The 24,212-nt window shown below is 35.8% G+C and overlaps 2 protein-coding genes across 2 annotated transcripts; one reads left to right on the forward strand and one right to left on the reverse strand.

Annotated features, from left to right (window-relative positions):
* Positions 1-811: 811 nt before the first annotated feature.
* On the reverse strand, positions 812-9,135 carry LOC110907816 (zinc finger MYM-type protein 1-like). The gene is made up of 8 exons (XM_035983162.1): positions 9,123-9,135; positions 7,917-8,499; positions 7,447-7,817; positions 2,741-2,805; positions 2,398-2,480; positions 1,163-1,214; positions 1,007-1,087; positions 812-874 (listed from the first exon to the last, which is right to left on the reverse strand). Exons 1-8 carry the CDS (start codon positions 9,133-9,135, stop codon positions 812-814), a joined length of 1,311 nt encoding a protein of 436 aa, XP_035839055.1.
* Positions 9,136-21,725: 12,590 nt separating this feature from the next.
* LOC110904875 (two-component response regulator ARR10) lies at positions 21,726-24,008 on the forward strand. The gene is made up of 5 exons (XM_022150752.2): positions 21,726-22,205; positions 22,307-22,383; positions 22,503-22,539; positions 22,827-22,926; positions 23,247-24,008. Exons 1-5 carry the CDS (start codon positions 21,866-21,868, stop codon positions 23,794-23,796), a joined length of 1,104 nt encoding a protein of 367 aa, XP_022006444.1. The 5' UTR covers positions 21,726-21,865; the 3' UTR covers positions 23,797-24,008.
* The last annotated feature ends 204 nt before the right edge of the window (positions 24,009-24,212 follow it).

Here is a 24,212-nt window from a genome sequence, read left to right on the forward strand (position 1 = left end):
AACTTTAAATTGACAAACAATTATAAAAAGTTAGAAAAAAAGTATATTATACGAATTTTTATCGTTATTCAAATAACTTGTCAACATGAACACATCAAAATTACATATATGCAACACAAAAAGTGTGACTGTTACTAATTATTGAAAGCTAATACCATATAGCAGGTTGTACTCTGCCAATTTTTTCATCTGAATACGACAGGTCATGAAGAAACATTGTAGCATCAATGATTTTTAGAACTTCTAATACCTCGTAGGACCTATCACCTTACACAAACACCACCAACCGTATGCCAGAATAGAAAATCATTTAATAAGTCATACGAAAACCAAAATTGGTTCATGAAAATTGATTGGAAAAAACTAAAAAATTTACCTTCTATAGTAAAAGCTTATGAGATCTATTTATTAGCTAATTCATATTTGCCATGGCCATGGCATTTGGCAACGGCTTTGTTAGTTGTTCAAACAAAGGAGTTATGACCCTCATATATACGTACATCAATCAACCTTTTAGGAGCTAGCCGCAAATCATGAATAATAAATAAATTAATATTGATAAAGATATAATATTTCAAGTGTTCTATTTTTAGATTTTTTGTGTGCAAAATTCCGATTCTATCTCGTTCATAAAGTACCATATAGTTTATCTTTGGTCAAAGTTAAACGGTAAGAAATTTGTTTCGAAGGTGTATAATTGTAACTTCTAGAAAAATACTGACCCGCTACATTTGTTGTATTTGAACACCATTCTGTTTGTCCGTTGTCATATCCAGTTCTTTCACTCAATCTGATGAGGAAAGAAACAACTTCAGCTCAAAAGTGGGCCATGACATGCTTTAGACAACCACACGAGGCTTTCCATATCATCAATCTGAAATTATTAAACAAAAAAAAGGGGATTACTAAATTTATTTATTCTGGAAACTTTTTTATTTAAAAAGTATAGATAATTTTTCATGCATCAAATAAATTGTAACTACGATTTATGATTTATCTAACTAACCGGAACAGGGAACTGGTCACTGGCAAGAGACACAAGGTTGCTGGTGATTGAAAAACTGCTACAGTTCATTGAAACCCTAAACTGAAACATTGAAACACAAATTAAACCTTCAAATTTAACATTATAAGGCAATGTAAGAAAAAAAGAAACAGATACCACCATTTCCACCTTTCTTAAAGCTACAAAAATGCTATCTTCATTTCTTTTTCTGCAGAGTAAAAGTAGCTCAATGAAGCTGAAATACTGATCAAGTAATCTCAATATTCGTATTCTCTTAAATTTTGTTACTAAATTAAGTTGAAGTCTTGGTTTCCAAAATGTACAAAACCTCTTTCGTGTAATTTGTGCTTTAAATAACTTTATTAATGACCAATCTTAATCTAATAGCATTTCAATTAGGTACATTACTTGGAAGTTACAAACCGAAGATCATCTTAACAAAGATAAAAAAAGATATCCAACTGATAACGTCATCAAGGCTGAAGCTGGAATGAAGGTTTATACATACCACTAGCAAGTTCAGCTGCTTCTTCCAGAAACTATAAGAAAAGACATTAAAACCATGGTAGGCGACGTCGGTGAACAAAACACTTTCTTGATTAAAAGGAGATCAAATTCAAACTCGTTTATACAGAATGGAGCAGACTCTAATCATATCTTATGAATGCTCCAATCTGTTAAAACATGCTCCAAAACAATGCCTAACACAATTAATTGGTTGGGAGAAGTGATATAACTACGGTAGAAAATGATAATTTTTCAATAAAGTAATCCCGAAACTAATATAGTTACAATAACAATTGCTTAATATATTCGAAGGTCATGAGATGAACAAAACAACGTAATTTGCTCACTGAAACTTCGATCCTTCCGCCTCAAATCCCTCCTCACGTAACCCTTGGCTACTTCATGACTATACGACCCAAACCCTTCCTGATTAATGGTTTTGCATTTTTTTTACTTGAAATCAATTGTTGCTGAAGAAGAGATAACGTAGGCGAAAACAATAGGCATACAAGGACAAAAGCAAGATTTATGCCCTAATTGACTGTATTTGCAATTAAATCATACCTTATTGTCGATAATTTCATGCCTCTCGATCTTGCTCTTCCTCTTCAGCGTCTGGAGAATGCGGTCGTTTGATGTACAGTTTCTCAGGGCTAAAGAACCGCGTACTTAAATTTTGGATAGTGGGGCTTATAATACAACTGTACCTGAACTGCCTTTTAACCTCCGCTTCTAGAAGAAAAACCGAGGTCCAAACTTTGATGTTTGAATTCCCAACACAATTCAAATATGTAGTTCATAAATTGATCTTTTCATTGTTGATATTAATACTTTGTAATCCACTGTTGTAGGTTCAGGAGAGAGTTCATTGGCGGCCATTGTACTTGTTCCTGTAGGAATGAGGTAATGGTGGAGGAGAGTCTCTTGACCTCGCATAATCTACAAATTTAACCCAACCATCCAAAAACTGCAATAAACAAAACAAAACAAAACAAAACAAAACAAAACAAAAACATAAAGATGACCATCCTGACCTTACCATCCCTCTATGCCGTCATTAACTTTTTCAAAAGCAGAATATCGTACAAAATCGAACCCTTTTGACCAACTTGATGCACAGTCTTTTACTACTCCAGCTGCAGGCAGTAACAGGGAAATTGCAATCAATATTCAAATAAGAGCATCAGCATATGCTTAACAATCATAAATTATGGTGAAGAATCAAACCATGAACCACTTCACTAAACTTTGCAATTCTCGAAGTCCTTCATCAGTTTTGCGTTTGCTAAGACCTGCATTTAGGAGCAACAAAACCTCACTATAGCAGCACCGAATGACAACTGACTGATTGAAACAAAATATAACCATCTAACAACCAAAAAACATGCAATCAAACAACAGAATATTGATTCAGTCACAATTTAATTTCATGCAAAGCTATATATGAGGTGTAAACATATTGAGTAGAGTTACCAACAAGTTCGATATACGTAGACTCTAGATGCTTATATCTTTATGTAAAAAAAACAATATCTACAACATAAGATAAAAAGGTAATAGGCAAAAATCCCAATGAAATTATGATGCTAATTACCAACATATGACCAATACGAATTTGACATCATGATCTTGATGCTAATTATAAAGAACCACCATCAACAGGAACCTTCAAATTCATTTCCCAAAACACCATTACAACAGACATGCAAATCAATTTGTTAACCCATATGGTATTTTATATTATACTTCTAGAGATTTAATAACGATGATAACCATCTATTTACGAGTTGGGGTTGTTACCTTGAATCTCAATTAACTTACAATCGATCGGTACTGGTTGATGCGATGGAAATCGTGGCCTTCTTTTAGGTTAACTGCATCAAAATCACACAAACAAACCTTTTGAATTTGACCAGTTTAGCTTTGAGTCCAAAAAAAAAAGGTTAAAAGAACGGTTAGGGCTTCGTAATCTTCGTTATCTATGATGATGGTTAAAAGAAGAACTGAGGAGGAAGATGATCAGAGTGTGAAAAAAGAGTGCGGTGGATAAAAACTTTTGAAGGGGTTGAGTGTGGAAACGTGGGAGAGAGGATGTACTAAAATTCTGGCTTTGACCTAACCACCAATTAACCTCTCCATCTTTTTCTGAATTATAATGGTCAGGATTTAATCTTAATTTGATCCAACGGTTTAGATCGCATATTGTTCCCATTGACTTTAATGGGAACATAAGAATATATAATATGTTTTTTTCATAATTAATATTAGTGTTATTGATATTAATATGAGTTTTTTATAATTAATATGAGTGTTATTATAATTAATATGAGTTTTTCATAATTAATATTAGTGTTATTGATATTAATATGAGTTTTTTTATAATTAATGTTAGTGTTATGGATATTTAAAAGAGAAAACAAAAAAAATTTAAAATATTTGCCGCATATAGGGCTAGACTGGGCGTATAGTGGGGTCCAAAAGACCATTATAGCCCTGTTTTGCCCCCAGTCTAGGCCTAACTTAGGGGTAAAATGGTAATTTGTATTATATACATACGCCTTATACAGGCCTATACTAGGCATGCAAGAGAGGCAAAAAAGACCAGTTTACCCCCATTCTAGGCCTAACTCAGGGGTAAAATGGTCTTTTTTGTTTATACGCCCCATATAGGTCTATACGAGGCATATACGAGGCATATAAGACAAAATATGACATAATCAAAGATTTTCTTGGAAATTAAAAAAGGTTATACGCGACGTATAGACCTATATGAGGCGTATACGAGGGTGTGTAAATAAGGACTAGGGTGTGTGAATATGTAGACCCTATAATAAACCCACATGACCAAGGTTCAAGTCTCGTCCAACCCTTCCAGTAAGCTTACTTTGTATTTTAACTAGGTGATGCCCCGCCCGCGTTGCGGGGCAATGCCTGAACAATTCTCAACCAATTAAAAAAAGTACTATAGTTTTGATATATATAAAAAGTAAAAAGAGTGTTAGGCAGCTTTTTGACACGATTTTTAGCTAGGGGCAAAGTCATATTTTTATTTTTATTTAGGGGAAAATCATTTTTTTCCGAGGGTAAAATCCTAATTTTTAGCTAGAGGGAAACCATATTTTTATTTTTCATGGGGGGGGGGGGCAAAAACGTAATTTTGAATTGAGGGTGATATCGTAATTTTGAACCGAGGGAAAATTCGTAAATTTTAGTTGGGGGCAAAAGCATAAATTTATTTTGCACTGGGGGCAAATACGTAATTTTAAACTGTGGGCAAAACCGTAATTTTAAAGTAATTATAAAATAATAAACTGGTGTAAATTCGTAATTTTGAGCCGGAGGGAAAAACAAAATTTTATTTTTAACTGGGGCGAAAACGTAATTTAGGCTGAGGGTAAAAGCGTAATTTTTTTTACCGAGGGCGAAATCGTATATTTTAGCTCGGGGCAAAAGGCTAAATGTATTTTGAAGCTGGGACAAAACCGTATTTTTAACGGGGGGCAAAACTGTAACTTTAAAGTGAGTATAAAATAATAAACTGGTTGGTCCAATGGGTATTGCTCGCCGCCCATTTGAACCAATGGCAGAGAAACACTATTCCGGGGCAAAACCGTAATTTTAGCGTGTATAAAATAATAAATTAGTTGGTCCAATAATAAAGGGGCGGCCGTCCATTTCAGCCAATGGCTGCGAAGCACTATTCCCGCCCATGAGAATTGTATATGTTGAAAATTATTCTTTCTTCTCTTTTTGTTTGTTTGATTTTTTTTTTAAACTTTTACGAACTAAAGTTTGAAATGCTAAATTTGGGTTTTGCCTTTTGTTTATTCACTAATTTTAGATTACCATAGTCACGTGTACATTTGATATTTATACTAAAGCTGCAATAACTTCATACGATTTTCTTTATACGCTTTAACCTCCAGGGAAGCGATGCCCATATTTACTAGTTTATATCAACTGTATTAATAATCCATTGAACTTGTTGGAGTATGAAATTAAGGATCCCTTTCAATATACCAACTTCTATTCCTAAATATTAATAAACTCATTAATGTATATGTTTGATGAATTAATGTTATGTTAATTGGTAGTTTAACACAAATTATAATATTTGAAATGTCACATAACTTTTTATGAGGAAAAAAAAAAACATAACATGTATAGGGTTGACTTTGCAAGATAAGCCAAAAGTGGGTGCGGAAGACCTACCTCTTCTTTTTTAATGATCTTCACAAGCAAATCCTCACCGGGAGAAAGTTTTCCAAGACCCCATATTTACGTCCATATGCAAACAAAAAGAATATAACAGATATTCAATGAAAACAATTTACCAACATATTATTTCATAATATATACATATGAATGAATACGTTTAAAACAAATTTATCCTATATTTTATGACAACTTCTAATGAACAAATTTAAAATTATTTAAAAATCTACGAAAACAAAATTTAAAAACCTACAAAAACAAAAAAATAAAAATAAAAATGTGTCCTTGTTCTAAAACAACGATAAATAAGTTGGTTCTATCATCTGATTATTAAATAATATGTAGCCCTAGGTGAATGTGGTTAGGACTAGGGCTGTAAACGAACCGAACGTTCAGCGAACAGTTCGTGAACCGTTCGGCGGGAAGTTCGTTTATGTTCGTTCGTTTAATAAACGAACAAACATGAACAAGAAATTTCGTTCGATTAGTTAAATGAACGAACATGAACAGAGGTCTCGTTCGTTCGATTGTGTTCGTGAACGTTCGGTAAGGTGTTCGTGAACGTGTTCGTGAACATTTGTTGATTTGCGTTCGTTTATGTTCGTATGTTTGTGTTTTAATTGAAGATCTTTGTACTTTCTTATATTTTATTTGTACTTTATATATTATTAAACTTTTATTTATTTTATTACCCTAACAATTAAACTAGGAGACCTACTTTCACCTTGTTTATGCATCATTTCCCTTTCATTTCTCATTATTACATCGGCGAATACGATCGACCTCCGTTCCAATAAGGGATTTAAGTTCGAGTGCTACTCTCTGGGCCATCTATCTTTATCCTTCATCGAGTTCGCCAAATTTATTTATGTTCGTGAACCGTTCGCGAACACACTCATTTCCTTAATGAACGAACACGAACATAAAATCTCGTTCGGTAAGTGTTCATGAACCGTTCGTGAACACATTTATTTCCTTAACAAACGAACACGAACAAGTTCTTGTTCGTGTTCGTTCGGTTCGTTTACAGCCCTAGTTAGGACATCTCAATTTCCAATGTTGGATCCACTCTTCTTTTTGTCAAAAACTCCCAATTTCTTAATTGATTCACAATAAAGAAAAACTGAATTAATATTCTCATAAATAAAAGGAAATAAACGAATGATGGTCGTTTAACCAATCTTTATTGTCAAAAGGGCGGATTATTTTGGTTTATACGGCTGTGATTTTGCACCAAGAAGCTCGTGATTTGTTCACAAAAAGGATTGCATGGGAGTTGTAAAGTATATTACACACACTCGCTTTAAAGACACCCACACGAACAAAGAATTGTTGCACAGTTGGTTGATTTCTAATTTTCTTTAGAAAGAAAACATTTACTTTCTTAAATTTTAAAACATTTATTTTCTTAACATTACATCTAGAATTTTATAATTTACATGTGGCGGGAATTTGGTTTAGTCGGCATCGGTCCGATGTACTACAATAATTAGCATAGTTACCAACCTGAGCCGGCCCTGAGAATTCATATACCCTGTTCGAGCTCGAAAAACGTGCCCTTACGTTTTAACTAAATAAAAAATTTAAGCTAGTTTTTTCATACAACTTTGAACGGTTGACAAAAATATAGCATTCGATAAACAATGCAATTAACAAAATACAAAATATAGTATTCGAATGAATGACATGCCGTAAAAACTAATAAGCTAATAGCTAACCAATGATTCGTGAAGCTCTCCTTGCATTCTTGATAGCAAATTGGTGAATCAACTCTTCACAGTTTATATCATCTAAGACTTCGTTCTCGATAGCAATTATCGCCAACCCACTAAGTCTTTCTTGGGACATTGAAGATCGTAGGTAAGATTTCAATAACTTCAACTTCGAAAAACTTCTTTCTGCAGATGCCACAGTGACTGGAATAGTCAACAATATTCTATATGCAATGCATGCTTCTGGGGAATAACCGTCTTCTTTCATATACTCCAAAACATCTACAGGACTGCTAAATTTATTGGTTAGTGAGTCACGAAATAAATTAAGCTCTGTATAAAGTGCCTCGCCATCAATATCCGATTTTTCTTTAAACCTGAGTGCATTTTCAAGACGATGACAAGACGACTTAAGATCTTCATCTTTAATAATCCTCAACGTACGTGGAAACAAAAAACCAAATAAACCCTCCTACCATTTAAATTGTTCAAATCTTTTCTCTAAAGAAGCAATAGCTTGATCCACAATATATAAGAAAAAGTTTACTCTGAAATTTTCTTCTACTGTAAATGCTCTTGGATTTTCTTTTAAAAATCTCGTTTGGACTCTTTGATGTGAACCTTTCATATTTGCCCCATTGTCATATCCTTGGCCACGCATGTCATCAATTTCAAGACCAAGATTTTGTAACTCCGCATAAGTTGCATCAAATAGTCCCTTCCCAGTGGTATCATTAGCATTTAAAAAGCCCAAAAATGACTCCTCAACAATAACAGAATTAGATGAGAACTTTACATACCTCACTATTATAGTCATCTGTTCTTTGTGACTAGAATCGGGGGTACAATCCAGTATGATTGAGTAGTACTTTGCTTCTTTTATGTTCTTAATAAGTTCTTTTTTAATTTCATCAGCAAGCATAAGTATTATCTCATTTTGGATCTTGTGTCCAAGATAATGCACATGAATATCGTCACTAGTGATCCGCCGAACATGCTCTTTGATAACCGGATCAAACTCTTCCAACATCTCAACTAGACCCAAGAAATTTCCATTACCTGTTAAATACAATCAACAAAAAATTAAGTAAGAATAAATGGAACTAAAACTAAACAATTTCAATTACCTTTTTTATACAACTTTTCTTTATTTCCACGAAATGTTAAATTATGCTTAGCAAGAAATTTGATTAGCGCAATAGGATTATTTTTAAGTGGGCCTATGTTAATATTTTTTTGGTTATACCCTATTAAAATTTTTTTTTACATATATAATATCGGATTTTTTTTTTTAAAATTACGGGCCCTACGAAATCACGGGCCCTGTTCGGTTGTCCTCCCCGCCCCTCTTAAGGGCCGGCTCTGTTACCAACTTTGAATAGTACCCGATTTTCAATAAATTCAAATAGCAATGCAACTTCGTATTTAGCTTGTTTTTAAAAGAACGAACCCAAACTGTTAAAGAAAAATCAAATTAAATGAAAGATAAATGGGTATGATATCTACCATGTTCCAAAGTCAGACTTAAGTCTCAATCCAACAAACCTCCACCGAAAGTCAGTACGACGTGTTTCCCCTTCAACGATTATTCCATGGGAGTCAAGGCTATGATCTACTCACTATCGTTGAATATATTGAAAACAAATGTTTCCAAGAAACTAGCCTCCGAGTTGAGATCAAACTTTTATGTGTCATTTGTATTTCATCTTGATCGAAAAGTGTAATTATTGGATGGACCGATGAATTGAAAATATTGTCATCAAAACCATCTATTGTTAGCATATAAAAATCATTTTTTATATCTTCTTACTAATTGTTGATGCAATATTATAGCACTTGTTAATCAAATTAACCTAAGGTCTCATTCTCATCAACATATATTTTTTCCACTTGAAATAGAACTCGTTATATTAATTCCCCTATTTCGTGTATTGATACCCTTGGAAAAATACCAAGAATGGTGAATGACGTATGAAGGATTAGAAGTCACAACTCCCGTAAGGGTAGGGACAAATCCGTGATATAATTTTTTCTACCTATGTTCAAACGTCAATTTTCTAATATTTCCCATGACTTTAAATCCCCGTGACGTGCATCACCTCTCCAGAATTACCAACAGCTCCCTAGCTAACCCCTTCTCTATGCACACGTGGACCCTCATAAAACATGCAAAGACAAAATTAACTAATATTTTAAAAACATATGTAACCATCAGTATACATCTAATACCATAAGACAAGCATCCATATTGTGTTTTTACTTATAGCATATCTATTTTGAATAATGATTAATTAGATCATCATTAGCCAATTAGCCAATGATCTCTAAATCAAGTGGTGGAGAGTTTGCATTTCTCTTGAGAGATGCAGGTTCGATTCCCATTTGGTGCAGAGTGAGGCACTGGTGGACAATGATAGGAGACCCAGGGAAACCTGGGTTGGATCCTTGAGCCAAACGGGTTTTACCGGTAATTTCACTGTCGTGCCTACGGGCGGGTGGGTTACCGGGTTTTCCCCGGAATTGGTGGTAGACTCTGTTGGAAAACATGAATAACATACCTGTTACAGCAGACAGGTGTCACACCCCGATTTCCACGTGTATCACCGGTGGGCCCGGTGGGGATTACCGTGACGATGTTGGCAACAATATAGTCAAACCACACAATTATATAATACACAGCGGAAGCTTAAAGATAAATATATACTTCAACCTCTGGTTGTAATATCAAATGTATTACAGAAGTCGAATATATCCACAGCGGATCAAAATAATAATAAAATATTGTTCCATCAGATACTGCAATCAAGCTTGCGAGACTTATCACGACGCTAGGGAGCTAATACCAGCCAATTTACGTTTAGGTACCTGCACTTAATCTTTTTGGGGAAAATACGTCAGTTTACACTGGTAAATACATTCAACCGACTCCTTTGAAAAGAGTTGGGAAAATTGATTTGAATGCACAAGGCACAAAATATTTTGACACGTTGATTAAAATGCCCAAAGGCAAAATTAATCTTTTATACTTGGGACAATTTTGTTAATAAAAATCTTGTATCCGATTTACATGGTTGTCCAACATTTAGGGCCGGTGATTATACAATACAAGCCGGACAAGATTAATCGACACACCACAAATATAATCTCACAAGAAGAATACTCTCACGAGTGAGTATACGTTATACATATGCAACAGGAGGTGTTTTGCCTACACCTTGTGCTTACGTCGTGGCCATTCACTTTTTAAAATGAGCCAAGGATATCCAGGACACGGTCATTAACCCCCAACGTTATTTGTTATCAATCAACACAGATTAAAACGGGATTATGCAATTTAATCATCTCCGATTAAAAGGTTTCTACACCCGACCAAGCGGTATATTTAAAATACCGTATCCCAAGCCCGTATAAGGGAAAATAAGTTAAAAGTATTTACCTTTGCAAGTATAAATCCTTAATTTAGATCAAGTCACCGATAGCTTTTACTGGGGCTCCTAATCTGGAACGAAGGTTTTAATTAACCTCTTAGAATCCTAACGGTCCTTGTATTAGCCGTAGCTTAAACCGGTTGATTCCGATATATAGATATGGTTAATTCGCACGAAAAGGCGAAAACCGAGAATGGAGTATGATTTGGACCCAACAAGTTCAGAGACTTGTTTTATATGGGTTTATAGTTCATACTCTGGATTTTGGGGTTCGAATAATATAATTTGACCCATATCGGCTATTGTACGAAAACTAGTTCCATGGGCCGTACCGTGTGCGCAAATAGGCGAAACGGTTAACCATAAGTGTCCTACGCTTATTTCCTAAGTCAATATGCCTTAAAAGTATTTTGTTATCAGTAGGATACCTTCCGTGACGCCCGTAACGAGTTTAAGTTTATATTATGCCCCGTAGGGGCTTTTCGGTCACTTTAAAGACTTTTAAAAGGGATTTTCGAGTTCTACAGGAAATCGGAGTTTCCCGAACAGTTTATAAAGCTTAAAATACTTTATTTATTATTTAAAACCAGTAGCAACTGGAATCGGGTCAAAAGACCTTGTAGAACTCCCGTTTTGGCCAAAAAGGGCATATTCGGTATTAACCGAACCGTAGCCATAACCGCAGGTTATGAGCAAGGTAAAAATTATTAAAAATCTTTAAAATTCTCAAAATATTATTTTACCACAGTGGGTAAAAGTTTTGGTGACGAAAACTTGGGTTAGATGGGCGTTATGCTAATTGCGCCGTTAATTACAAAACTTTCTTAAAAGTGCGCCTTTTAGCATAACTCTCATTCTAGGCCTCGGATTGACGTGAAACTTTAAGGACATGCTTATAATTTAACAAGCAAGGTTTTGGTCCGTTCACGTGTCCGAAATACTCGTTTTAATTTTAAAAAGGGCGTTACGGTCAACTTTTAGGCGATTAACGGAAATGCGTAAAAGACTCGGACAAACGATGAACCGGTCACAGAGGGTTATACCATCACGTGACCTGGTCCTAAGAGAGTCCTAAGGCATATCTATACTTCACTAAAACGGGTCAGAACTGAAGTCAATGCAAAAGTCAAACTTTTGCGACATTCGGCTCCGAACCGGGTTAATATAGCAAATGGTCGATTCAAACGAGCGCAAACAAGTTTATATACTTAATATCACGTTTTATGATCATCAAAACAGGTTCCATAGTATATACATTACAGATTATGCAAGATTCGCCAAAACGACATTTTGTTGACTTTTTGGGTGCACGTTTGACTCGACATTTGACATAGTTAGAGTGGTGATCAGTGGGAACCCTTTTAGAGGTTTATTACCCACATAATTACCAACAAATAACCATTCTTGATTCGACAATTCACTGAATCATTTGTGAGTTATCGCTAAGTCGACCGTTAGTTACGACGGATCGACTTTTAAGCTAAAACTAAGTTAAAGCTCAAATGGGAAAGGAGTGGAACACTTACTGAGGTCCTATGCACCAAGTGTGACCACTTGAGAGGAAGTTGGAGCTCCAGAAATGACCAAATGATGCAGATGATGGGGTGTGAACTTATGGTTGCAACTTAGGCTTTATATAGTGGTTTCAAGCACCACAATTGATTGACAACAAAGTCTAGCACACACCACAACTGATCAACACTTGTCCTTAGTGTTAGGGGTCGTTTAGGGGTCATTTGGAGGTGTTTAAATGCAGATCATGGCTCTTGGAAGGCTGAACAGCCAAGTTAAGCATGTTTCTGCATCTGGGCGCCTGACGCGGCCCGCATGGGGGAACCAGGCACTTTGTACGCGGGTCGCCTGAAGTTTACTAACCAGGCGCGTTTAAGAGGAGGCTCGCGGCCCGCCTCAACTTACCTTGAAACCTTACGCGGGTCGCGTTAGGTTTTGTTTTCAGGATTTTTAAATCCTTTGTAATCATGATCAGAATCTTGCCAAATCTTTCGCAATGATTACCGAATCTTTGTAATTAATAACCTGACCTTTCGGAACCGAAGGGGTAACTTTGCGAATTGGCCCTCGGTTATTTACGATTAAGGGCCTCGCGTTATTTATGTGAATTATTAAGTCCTCTGGTTATTTTCAATATTATCTGAAAGGTCTTAACTTTTATTATTGACGCTTTTAACCCCTCGTACACGGATTTGATCATAACTTTCTCGTTTTAAAACGGAACTTCGCGAGATTTATATATCATATTCTAGTGAGCGTATTTTATTGTTACGAAGCCTCGGGTTCGTTGAATGGTCACTCAGAGGTATAATTAAACATGTTGGCACAGTTAACCCCTGTAGCTTGTAATTTCTCACTTTCTTCTGCGTTCCGCTTCCGTACGATCCGTGATTTATTCGTTTGAAGGTACGAGCATCGTTTAGGGATACTATACAGTATATTTATCTTTGTTTGACATTTATAACCCTCGAATTTATATACTTTCAAGGTTTGTCAACATTAGTCCTTTATTTAATATTAATGCCAAGTGTAAACTTAGGACACGTGTCGGCACATTATTGGACGCCAAAAATTTCGAGGTGTTACAACAGGCCAGCAGAGAATCCAGTCAGAGATGCAGCCATCGAGTTAGACATGATTGTCAGGATGATCTAGTTCCTCCTTAGGGTGTAAGGTGATGATGGTGAAGAACCGAAAGTAGGGTAGATTTCGGTTATGGGGAGAGAGACGAATTTGATGTTATGAGGGTTTGTAATTGTGTAATTTGTGTAACTCTTAAACTCTCTAATGATCCCCTTATTTATACACCCAAGAGGAAACCTAATTAGTTAATAAGGGTAATATGGTCCATCAACAATTACCAACTAATTATTAATAGGTTATTAATATATTTTGATCTAATATAATATAAATGATTATAAAGGCTACAAGATTAAATATTACATTAATAATATATTTAATCTCACATTCTCCCACTTAGCCGAGTAATCATTTATCATGAGTATTAGGTAAGCCTGGCCAGGAGTTAACACTCATTTTAGCTTTAAACCAAGAACTATAGCAGAGAAATACAGCCGTTGAATCATCATTCGACTCAGGACCCCCATTAATCATACTATAGCCTCAATTTAAAACCTAATAGTTACGATCAAAATATGTATAAGCCCTTTAGCGTCTGATTTGTATTTATATTTGTCTATATGTCATTACACCGGCAGAACATATGTTAGAGACATACAAAATCAAACTGAGGAAATTTTATTAATTAAAACATAAGCTAGTACAATATGCCATTAAATAAGGTCTTTAGTAAGCCCCATATTCGATACATGTTCTTCGAAAACTTTAGGTGGGAGACCTTTAGTCATCGGATCCGCAAGCATATCTTTAGTACTAATATACTCAATACAAAGATTATTTTCCTCAACTCGTTCACGTACGAACAAGTATTTTGTATCGAGATATAAACCAGCTCCAGTCGAACTGTTACTGTTCGAGAAACTAACGGCAGCTAAGTTATCACAGTAAAGCTTCAATGGTCTAGAAATGGAATTAACGATTTTGAGTCCAGTGATCAGATTTCTAAGCAACATTCCATGACAGGTTGCGTTGTAGACATCAATGTATTCTGCCATCATCGTGGAAGTTGTAGTTAACTGTTGTTTATGACTCTTCCATGAGATAGGTCCGCCTGCTAACATAAAGATGTAGCCCGAAGTGGATTTATTGTCATATTTGCATTTGGCAAAGTCAGAATCAGAATAACCTACCACTTCTAAATGATCACTTCTTCTATAAGTCAGTTTATAGTCTTTCGTCCCTTGCAGATATCTGAGGACCTTCTTAGCTGCTTTCCAGTGATCTAGGCCAGGATTAGTCTGATAACGGCCTAGCATTCCAGCAATATAAACGATATCTGGGCGAGTACAGACTTGAGCATACATCAGGCTCCCGACTACTGACGCGTAAGGTATCTGGCTCATTTGCTCCTTTTCAACCTCTGTTGTCAGACACTAGAATCAACCGAAAACATCTCCCTTAACTACTGGAGCGACGGAGGGTTTGCACTGTTGCATGTCGTAACGTGTAAGGACACGATCTATGTAAGTCTTTTGTGACAATCCTAAGATCCCTTTGTGTCTATCTCGGTGAATTTCGATGCCAATGACGTAAGAAGCATCTCCGAGATCCTTCATGTTGAAGTTATGCCAAAGTAACCGCTTCGACTCATGCAACATGTCTAAACTATTACTTGCCAATAGAATATCATCTACGTAAAGGACAAGTATAGTAAAGTTACTCCCACTCATCTTGAGGTAGGTGCATTGATCCACTTGATTCTTCATAAAACCTTGCCTCTTCATGACTTCATCAAACTTGAGATACCATTGACGTGATGCTTGTTTTAACCCATAAATGGATTTCTTCAACTTACAGACTAGATGCTCCTGACCTTCAGGTTTAAAGCCGTCAGGTTGTTTCATGTAAACATCTTCGTCTAAGTCTCCGTTAAGGAAAGCAGTTTTGACGTCCATCTGATGTAGCTCTAAATCAAAATGAGCTACTAGGGCCATAACGATCCTTAATGAATCTTTACGAGAGACAGGTGAAAACGTCTCTTGATAATCAATTCCCTCTTTCTGAGGGTAGCCCTTTGCAACCAATCTCGCTTTATAGCGTTCAACGTTCCCATTCGGATCCAGTTTTGTTTTGAACACCCATTTACAACCTACAGGTTTGACACCGTTGGGTAATTCTACCAAATCCCAAACGTCATTTTTCTTCATGGATTCAATCTCATCAATCATTGCTTTGTTCCATTCAGAAGACTGATCACTGCTAATGGCTTCATTATAAGAGATAGGATCATTGAGCTTTCCAGCATCCATTTCAGTCAGGTAGGTAACATAATCATCCCAATTAGTAGGTCGTTTCTGCCTAGATGACCTCCTGAGTTGATTTTCGGGTTCAGCGTTGTCTTGGTTTTGAGCGTTTGATGTGCCTTCGTTATGAGGTATAATGGGTTCTGGTTGTGGAGTTGAAGTTTGTGCAGTGGCTTCAGGTGCAGTTGCATGGGGTACAAGAGGAGTAAACGGAGTAATGGTAAGCGACGAGTCTCTCCCCCCCCCCCCCCCCCCGCGTCTTGTACTTCTTGCAATTCTTCGTAAGGGTTGGTACTGCTCCCACTGACCTTGAAATTCTCCAGGAACGCAGCACGCTTGGTTTCAACAATACGGGTGACATGGGAAGGACAATAGAAACGATAACCCTTTGAATGATCAGGATACCCGATAAAGAAGCAGGTAACTGTTTTAGGATCAAGTTTCCTTAGGAAAGGATTATAGAGTTTTGCTTCAGCAATGCAGCCCCATATTTTCATATATTTAAGACTCGGTTTCCTTCCTGTCCAAAGTTCATAAGGAGTTTTAGGGACAGACTTAGAAGGAACTCTATTGAGTATATGAACAGCTGCTTTTAACACTTCAGTCCAGAGGAATAATGGTAAATTAGTGTTGGCTAACATACTGCGCACCATGTTCATAAGGGTGCGATTTCTTCGTTCAGCGACACCATTCTGCTAAGGTGTACCAGGCATGGTGTATTGGTTCACAATCCCCTGGCCCTTACAAAACTCATAAAATGGACCAGGTGCTTGTCCCACATCAGTATGTCTTCCATAATATTCACCGCCTCTGTCTGATCTCACAACTTTAATCTGACGATCTAATTGCTTTTCAACTTCAGCTTTATAATCTTTAAAAGTTGTAAGAGATTCAGACTTTTCCTTTATAAGATACAAGTACATGTAACGAGAATAATCATCAATGAAAGTGATAAATGAAGTATGTCCTGTGATGCCAGCGATTTGATAGGGACCACTAATGTCAGTGTGAATGAGTTCTAATAAATTAGAGCTCCTAGTGGCACCTTTCTTATTCGCTGATGTCATTTTGCCTTTAAGACATTTGACACATGTTCCAAAATCAGTGAAATCGAGAGGAGGTAAGACTTCATCCTTTACGAGACGATTTAATCGTTCTCTTGAGATGTGGCCTAAACGTTGATGCCACAACATAGATGAAGTCTCTAAGTCTCGAATTTGTTTCTTTTCCATCTTTGTGAGTGATTCATTAATATTATATGACAACAAAGATTTGGAAAAATTATCATCTAGTTCTAATCTATAGAGACCACCATCCAGAATGCTAGTACCATAAACAACGGAATCATAGAGAATAGAGAGTTTGCGATGACCATGAGAAACGACAAAACCGTCCATGTCTAACTTTGGTCCTGATACAAGGTTCCGAGTTACCTCAGGAACATATAAGGTATCATAAAGTTTAATACATAAACTAGTTTTCAAAAATAATTGTAATGTTCCTATGGCCTTCACTTCTAATTCCCGATCATCCCCAACTTTAAGTGTTCTTTGGTTTCTTCCCAGCTTCCGGATTGTAAGGAATCCCTGAAGTGAATTGGTAACATAAACCATAGAACCAGAATCAAACCACCAAGAATTAGCAGGAACATTTAAATTAAAGGACTCAAGTATCATGAAAAAATCGTTACCTTTCTTAGCCAGCCACTCCTTGAAGTCAGGGCATTCCTTTTGCTTATGTCCTGTCTTTTTACAGAACTTGCAATAGGGTTTGCCTAAGGAGCTCTTAGAGCTGGAAGGTGCACTTGTATTAGGATTTTGATTTGGCTTTTGAACTTTAGAAGCATCCTTTCTTTGATAAGAGTTCTTCCTCTTCTTTGAGCTGGAGGTGGTGAAGTTAGCAACATCAGTAGTGCGATCCATCTTCATACGCTCTTCCTCCTGCACGCACATAGCGATCAGCTCACTCATCGTCCATTTGTCCTTCTGAGTGTTGTAATTGATCTTGAATGCTTCATAGGACGAAGGAAGCGAAGTGATGATGAAGTGAACAAGAAAACCATCACTGATCTCCATCTCTAGGCCCTTCAGCTTATTGGCCATGTCATGCATCATCATGATGTGCTCGCGAATGCCGCTCCTCCCATCATACTTAGTTGTCACCAGTTTGAGGATAAGAGTGCTAGCGTGTGCTTTTGATGTTCCCTTGAATTGATTCTCCACAGAAGCCAAATAGGTTTTAGCATCTTCAGAATCAGGAATGGCTCCTCTGATTGAGTTATGAATGGACTGCTTCATGAACATGAGAGACATGCGGTTACACCTAGTCCATTTATCATGGACTATCTGCTCAGCAGCAGTACTTGTAGCGGTAAGGTCCGCTGGCTTATTCTCTCTTAAAGCATAATCAAAGTCCAGCAGCCCAAGCGTAAGCATGAGAGCATCCTTCCATGCAGCAAAGTTATCGCCAGTCAAAGGTGGAATCCCGCAATTGGGTGCTGATAGTGGAAATAAGATGAGCAAGTTATGATACTAAGAAAGAAGTCCTAATGTGATCTAAGGGCATGTTATACTAAGGCAGACATAAATAATGACCATTTTAGTTATGAAGCTGTGATATTGTCTATTACTAACATCAAAATAATAGACTTAGTTAAAAAAATTCTACTTAAACGAAGACAAATCAGCTTTGGCCAGAAGTGTAATCATTTAAGTATGTGTGCAAAGTAATCGTGACAAATCAGCTTTGGCCAGAAATGAGACAATCACTTTAATTATGCACTTGTCAAGCATGCTAAACATAAATGAATTAAATCAGCTTTGGCCAGAATTAAGACATTTCACGTTTGTAATGCATACTTAACATAGCTTTCATAATACTTGAACAATAAATAGATGTATTAAATCAGCTTTGGCCAGAATTAATACATCAGAAGCTCATTCAAGTAAAGCTATTTTTGGTTTTGTAAAATTATCTGATTCTGATTAATTAATTAAGTATTAACAAAACCAAGTATTTAATAGCAAAAATTTTTAGTTCACATTTAAACAATCTAAGTTTTGAGATCTCGAGTGAGGTCTCGAGTCATGGTCTCGAGTCATGGTCTCGAGTTAGGTTTCGACTGAGTTTTGAGATCTCGAGTTAGTTATGAGGTCTCGAGTCGCAACCTTAGTCTCGAGTTGTAGCCTTATGGTCTCGAGTCGCAACCTTAGTCTCGAGTTATGACCTTATGGTCTCGAGTAGCAACCTTGGTCTCGAGTTGTACAGATTTGAGAGCCCTTTATGATTTTGAGTCGAGACCTTGTGGTCTCGAGTCGAGATCTGATGGTCTCGATTCGCAGTCTGATGATCTCGAATCCCTGTTAACAGCTGTTTTGTGATGATAACTGAAAACTCGAAATTTTAGGGACTGTGGGATAGTGTTTCCTGTTTTATTGCTGATCTAAATTATCAAAAGATTTCGTAATAATAACTGATTATCTCTTTAACAGTTTTCGAAACCTTTAATAGATAAAATTAAGATCAAAACAGTAAAAAACAACCACTAATCTAAATTATATTCCAAAAGTTAGGGAATTTTCGAGTTTTTCTTAGAACATTATGATGAACCCTAAAAAATAAAAACATAATCTGGGATCCGAAATCTAAATTTTATGATTTCAGTTAACAGATTTCGGATATTATTATCCCATTTACGGTTTCGAGTCAAAATTATCAAACATATTTTTTCCGAAAACAGTGATTTCGGCTCATTTGAACTCGAAACCAGCCGTGATTCTTAAGTCTTTAAAAAATTTCGTTTTCCAGATTATGATCCCAGAATGATGGATACGAAAACAGAACTGATTTATCAACATATGCTCTGATACCACATGTTGGTTCAGTTCTGTTTAAATGTAATGGAAAACATGAATAACATACCTGTTACAGCAGACAGGCCAGCAGAGAATCCAGTCAGAGATGCAGCCATCGAGTTAGACATGATTGTCAGGATGATCTGGTTCCTCCTTAGGGTGTAAGGTGATGATGGTGAAGAACCGAAAGTAGGGTAGATTTCGGTTATGGGGAGAGAGACGAATTTGATGTTATGAGGGTTTGTAATTGTGTAATTTGTGTAACTCTTAAACTCTCTAATAATCCCCTTATTTATACACCCAAGAGGAAACCTAATTAGTTAATAAGGGTAATATGGTCCATCAACAATTCCCAACTAATTATTAATAGGTTATTAATATATTTTGATCTAATATAATATAAATGATTATAAAGACTACAAGATTAAATATTACATTATTAATATATTTAATCTCACAGACTCGGATTACTCTCGGAGTACTCCGTTTGTCCAGTGGGTGCCCCGAGAGTGCTCGGGATTGAGTTTGTTGGCCGTTCAAAAAAAATAATAATAATTAGATCATCGTTAAATTATTATTGGACTTTGATATAATTGCTAATATATGGTTTTCTGTCATTTCTCTATTTCATGAACATCCAAATTCGACTGGATAATTAAAGGAATGTGTAAATCCTCATTAATTGTAAGACGTAAGAAAAGTAGCTAGCTCGATCATTCTATATATTTATAGCAAAACAGCCAGCATAATTAGTGACGACCATTTCGTCACAGCAAACCATACATATGGAAATCGTCCATTTGTTCCCACTATATATTTATATATTTAGACTGGATCCCTCATACATACAACCTTTCAATAAATTATTACTAGGTTAGAAAAATGTGTATTACACGAATTCAATAAATGAAATCTTAAATACTTAGTAATAAAGATTTTGAAATTATAAAATGATAGTTTGAAATAAAACATGATTGAAATTACCTATAAGGGGACTCAGGCCACTACCCGATTTGGGCTCGGTTAGGTGGTACACGCACGGTTACACACCGCCGCCGGTCCATCGGGTAGTGGCTGGCGGGTATGGGTTTGGGGTACTTCTTACCGGTTGAAGAGATGTGAGGGTAGGAGAGAGATATAGAGAATAGTGTGTAGGGGATAGGGTATTATAAAAAAGCGAGATAGTGGTTTCATCAAAAATCTGTTTTATGTAGTTTATGGTAAAAGTGAGTTAACAACGCGTGATTTATTGAATTCGGGTACATTCAGGATATGACCCTCCCCCCTAAGATAAGCAAGAAAATGATCTTTTAAGCTCACATAATTATAACACATGGGAAATCAATTTGTTATTTATGATGTGTTAATTAACTAAAATACCAATGTCATAAAAAATAACTGTGTTACTCGCTGTCCCTACAAATCATAGTCATCGTCCATAATAGATTTTTTTTTTTTTTTTTGAAATGCAAAGAATCTCACGTGTAAACTTACCCTGCTCGGGACTATGTCCAATGTCGACTTCTCGACCGCTATGAGATCGTGCCCCCTGATGCTCTAGAACCAGATGAAATCCATAAACCCTCGCCCCCATCAGGTTTGAACCCGAGATTAAAGCCCTGATTTGTCCCTTCACTCATGAGAAAATGGATCCAAAATACAAAACACTTCAATACCCAACTAGTGTTTTTCTACCTAACATATATATGCATGGTTGTTTACATACAAAATTAGAAAACTACAAGAAAATAAATACTGTCACAGAATACTTATCATTTAAAAATAATAACCAAAGGGTCATAAATTTAAATAAGTATATTCACAAATGAATGTAAAAATGCTCATCTTAACCTTGAATTTCATATTTAAGGACAATTACGTGTTCTTTTGTTCCAATTTATTATACTCAGAAAAACTTTCACATAAATATAACTATTATATATATATATAGAGAGAGAGAGTTTCTGTCGAATTTTCTAGGGCAAGGTATTTTTCTTTCCAATTCTAGCAAACATTTGCTTACTTGAGCTCAGCTAATAAAGGTATTAGCTATAAATCTTCCACAGAATAAGTTCCAACTACTTATTGTCTTCTCACCTTTTGTGTGTGTGTGTGTGTATGAGTAAAGAGATCAAAACCACGTCTGTATCTCTTTACCACCACACACGTACTATATCTCTCCCTCTATATATATATATATATTCACATCTGTTTCTTGATCATCTTTTTCTATAATCCCAAACCAGAAATGAAGACAAGTATCAACTCTCGTGAGGAAGATGCACAACAAGATTACCCCAACAAGCAAAACCCTAGTTATTGTGATCATGTCGAACAAGAAGATTCTGATGATGATGATGATGATGAATCAGAAGATGTTGACCACAGTTTCACTGGTCAAAGCCAACCCAAAAATGGATCAACATCAAGCAACAGTACTGTTGAGGAGATCAGTGATAAGAAGGCTACCGGTTCGGTCACAGGATCAGTTCGACCGTATGTTCGCTCCAAGAACCCGAGGCTCAGGTGGACACCGGGTCTCCATCTACGATTTGTTCAAGCTATTGAACGATTGGGAGGTCAAGAAAGTTAGTATAATTAACCTAACTTTTATAAATTTATGTGCTTGATTTATTTATTTATTTAGTTATTTAATATTATACGTGTTCGTTTATGTTCGTTTATGTAGGAGCAACACCTAAATTAGTTCTTCAACTAATGAATATCAAAGGCCTTAGTATCTCTCATGTCAAGAGCCATCTTCAGGTACTGATTTAATTCATTAAATCAAGAAAAAATTTAAACATTTATCAATTTAACAAATTTGTAATTTTTCGGCGAATATAACTTTTAAAAGTTCTAAGTTACGGATTTGATTCATTCAGATGTATAGGAGCAAGAAGATCGATGATCCGAATCAAGGTATGATTTTAAATCCATAGTACAAAAAATAAGTTTGAAATTAGGGTTTTTTATAAAAAGACTCCAGATAATAAAATTTGTCCTTTATTAATTGATGCAAAACGTTGGGGTGAGAATGTGAGTTTCCTGGATTCTAAAGGTTTTGAGTTATTGAGACAGGAGGTTCATAACGTGATACTACTTGAATAAATTCAACTGAATAAAATCAAATCAGAGTTTCACATTCAAACTTTTGATTGTAATTAACAAGTTAATTAATTATATTATTGTTCTTGTTGTTGTTTCAGAACAAGGGCTTCTTAATGAGGGTGATGATCACCATATTTTCCACCTTAGTCAACTTCCAATGCTCCAAAGCTACAATCAAAGGTCAATTGATAACTTTAGGTATTATCTACACTTCAAAACTTCTTAATTTCTGATTACAAAATGTATATAGCTTATGAGCAACATTGACCTACCTCATTCATTTACAACAAGTTTTCCATCATAGGAACATCAATTTAAAGGGTTAAACACCAATTCTTGGTGGCTTTCTGTTTTTATTTTTATTTTTTTGAAACGGTGAACTTCATGTAAAAGGTTACCACACCCCACAAATCGGAGAGCCCCATATTGGTCAGGCTATGTTGTCTTGGTGGTTTTCTGGTTAAAAAGGTTAAATTAAATTGTTCTGAAAATATATTAATGTTGTATTTCTATATTAGATATCAAGATGGATTGCGAAATCCTCAAGGGAGCCCAAACTATAACCCGATTGTAGCCGGATTAAAACACGGGGTTTATGGTTCAACCGCGGAGAAAATTTTCAACATCAGGAGCGGTCATTCAAGTTTCAACCAAGATCATGCTAGTTGGAAAAGCATACAAAGCACGAATATAGAAGAATCTCAACTGGGAGTATTCAAGAATCTCGATGGATTAACAATGCTTAATCAAATTCAAAGAAAAAACGCTCGGATGGACATAAATGTTACACTCGAAGAAGATCCAGAGCAAGAGAAAATGGCACTTAAAAGAAAGGAGCTTGATCTTGATCATGAATCCGAGCTTCTCGATTTGAGTCTTTCATTACAAATGAAGATCCCAAAGAAGGATCATACAAACAGTAAAAAGGGAAAAGATGGTTTTAATGAGAACAATTTGTCTTTATCTTTGTTTTCACCAAATTATGATTCATATTCTAGTAGTATTACAAGATCAAAGCATGCAAAAACAGTGGGTTGTAGCAGTGAATCTCTTGATCTGACTTTGTGAAAGAGACAAAGATTAAGTGAGATTTTGAAGGTACTTTTGTCCCAGAAAACATTGCACAGATTATTGACTGTTGTTGTTATACATATCATGTGCATGTGTGTGTGCATGTGTCTAGTGAGTCTGCTATTGTATTAATTAAATGTTATTACTGTTGTTAACCAGGGTGTACATGTCAGAATTTATGTTTTTTAGGATCTCAGTTATCTTCCCAACTTCTAGTAAATTATATATATTTTTGGACATTATGTAGAATTAATTGAATCCAAAATTCATATTACTTACTTTGTTAAACGTTCTTATTTTCACTGTAAACTAGTTTGTAATCTCAAAAGGCCACAGAAAATAGATTAAGTCGAGTTTCACAACTTCAACTCGCGAATCATAAAATCAAAATGTCACGCGAAATGTATATTTGG

Source organism: Helianthus annuus, chromosome 14 (genome assembly GCF_002127325.2).
Source record: "Helianthus annuus cultivar XRQ/B chromosome 14, HanXRQr2.0-SUNRISE, whole genome shotgun sequence".
NCBI classification, from domain to species: Eukaryota; Viridiplantae; Streptophyta; class Magnoliopsida; order Asterales; family Asteraceae; genus Helianthus; species Helianthus annuus.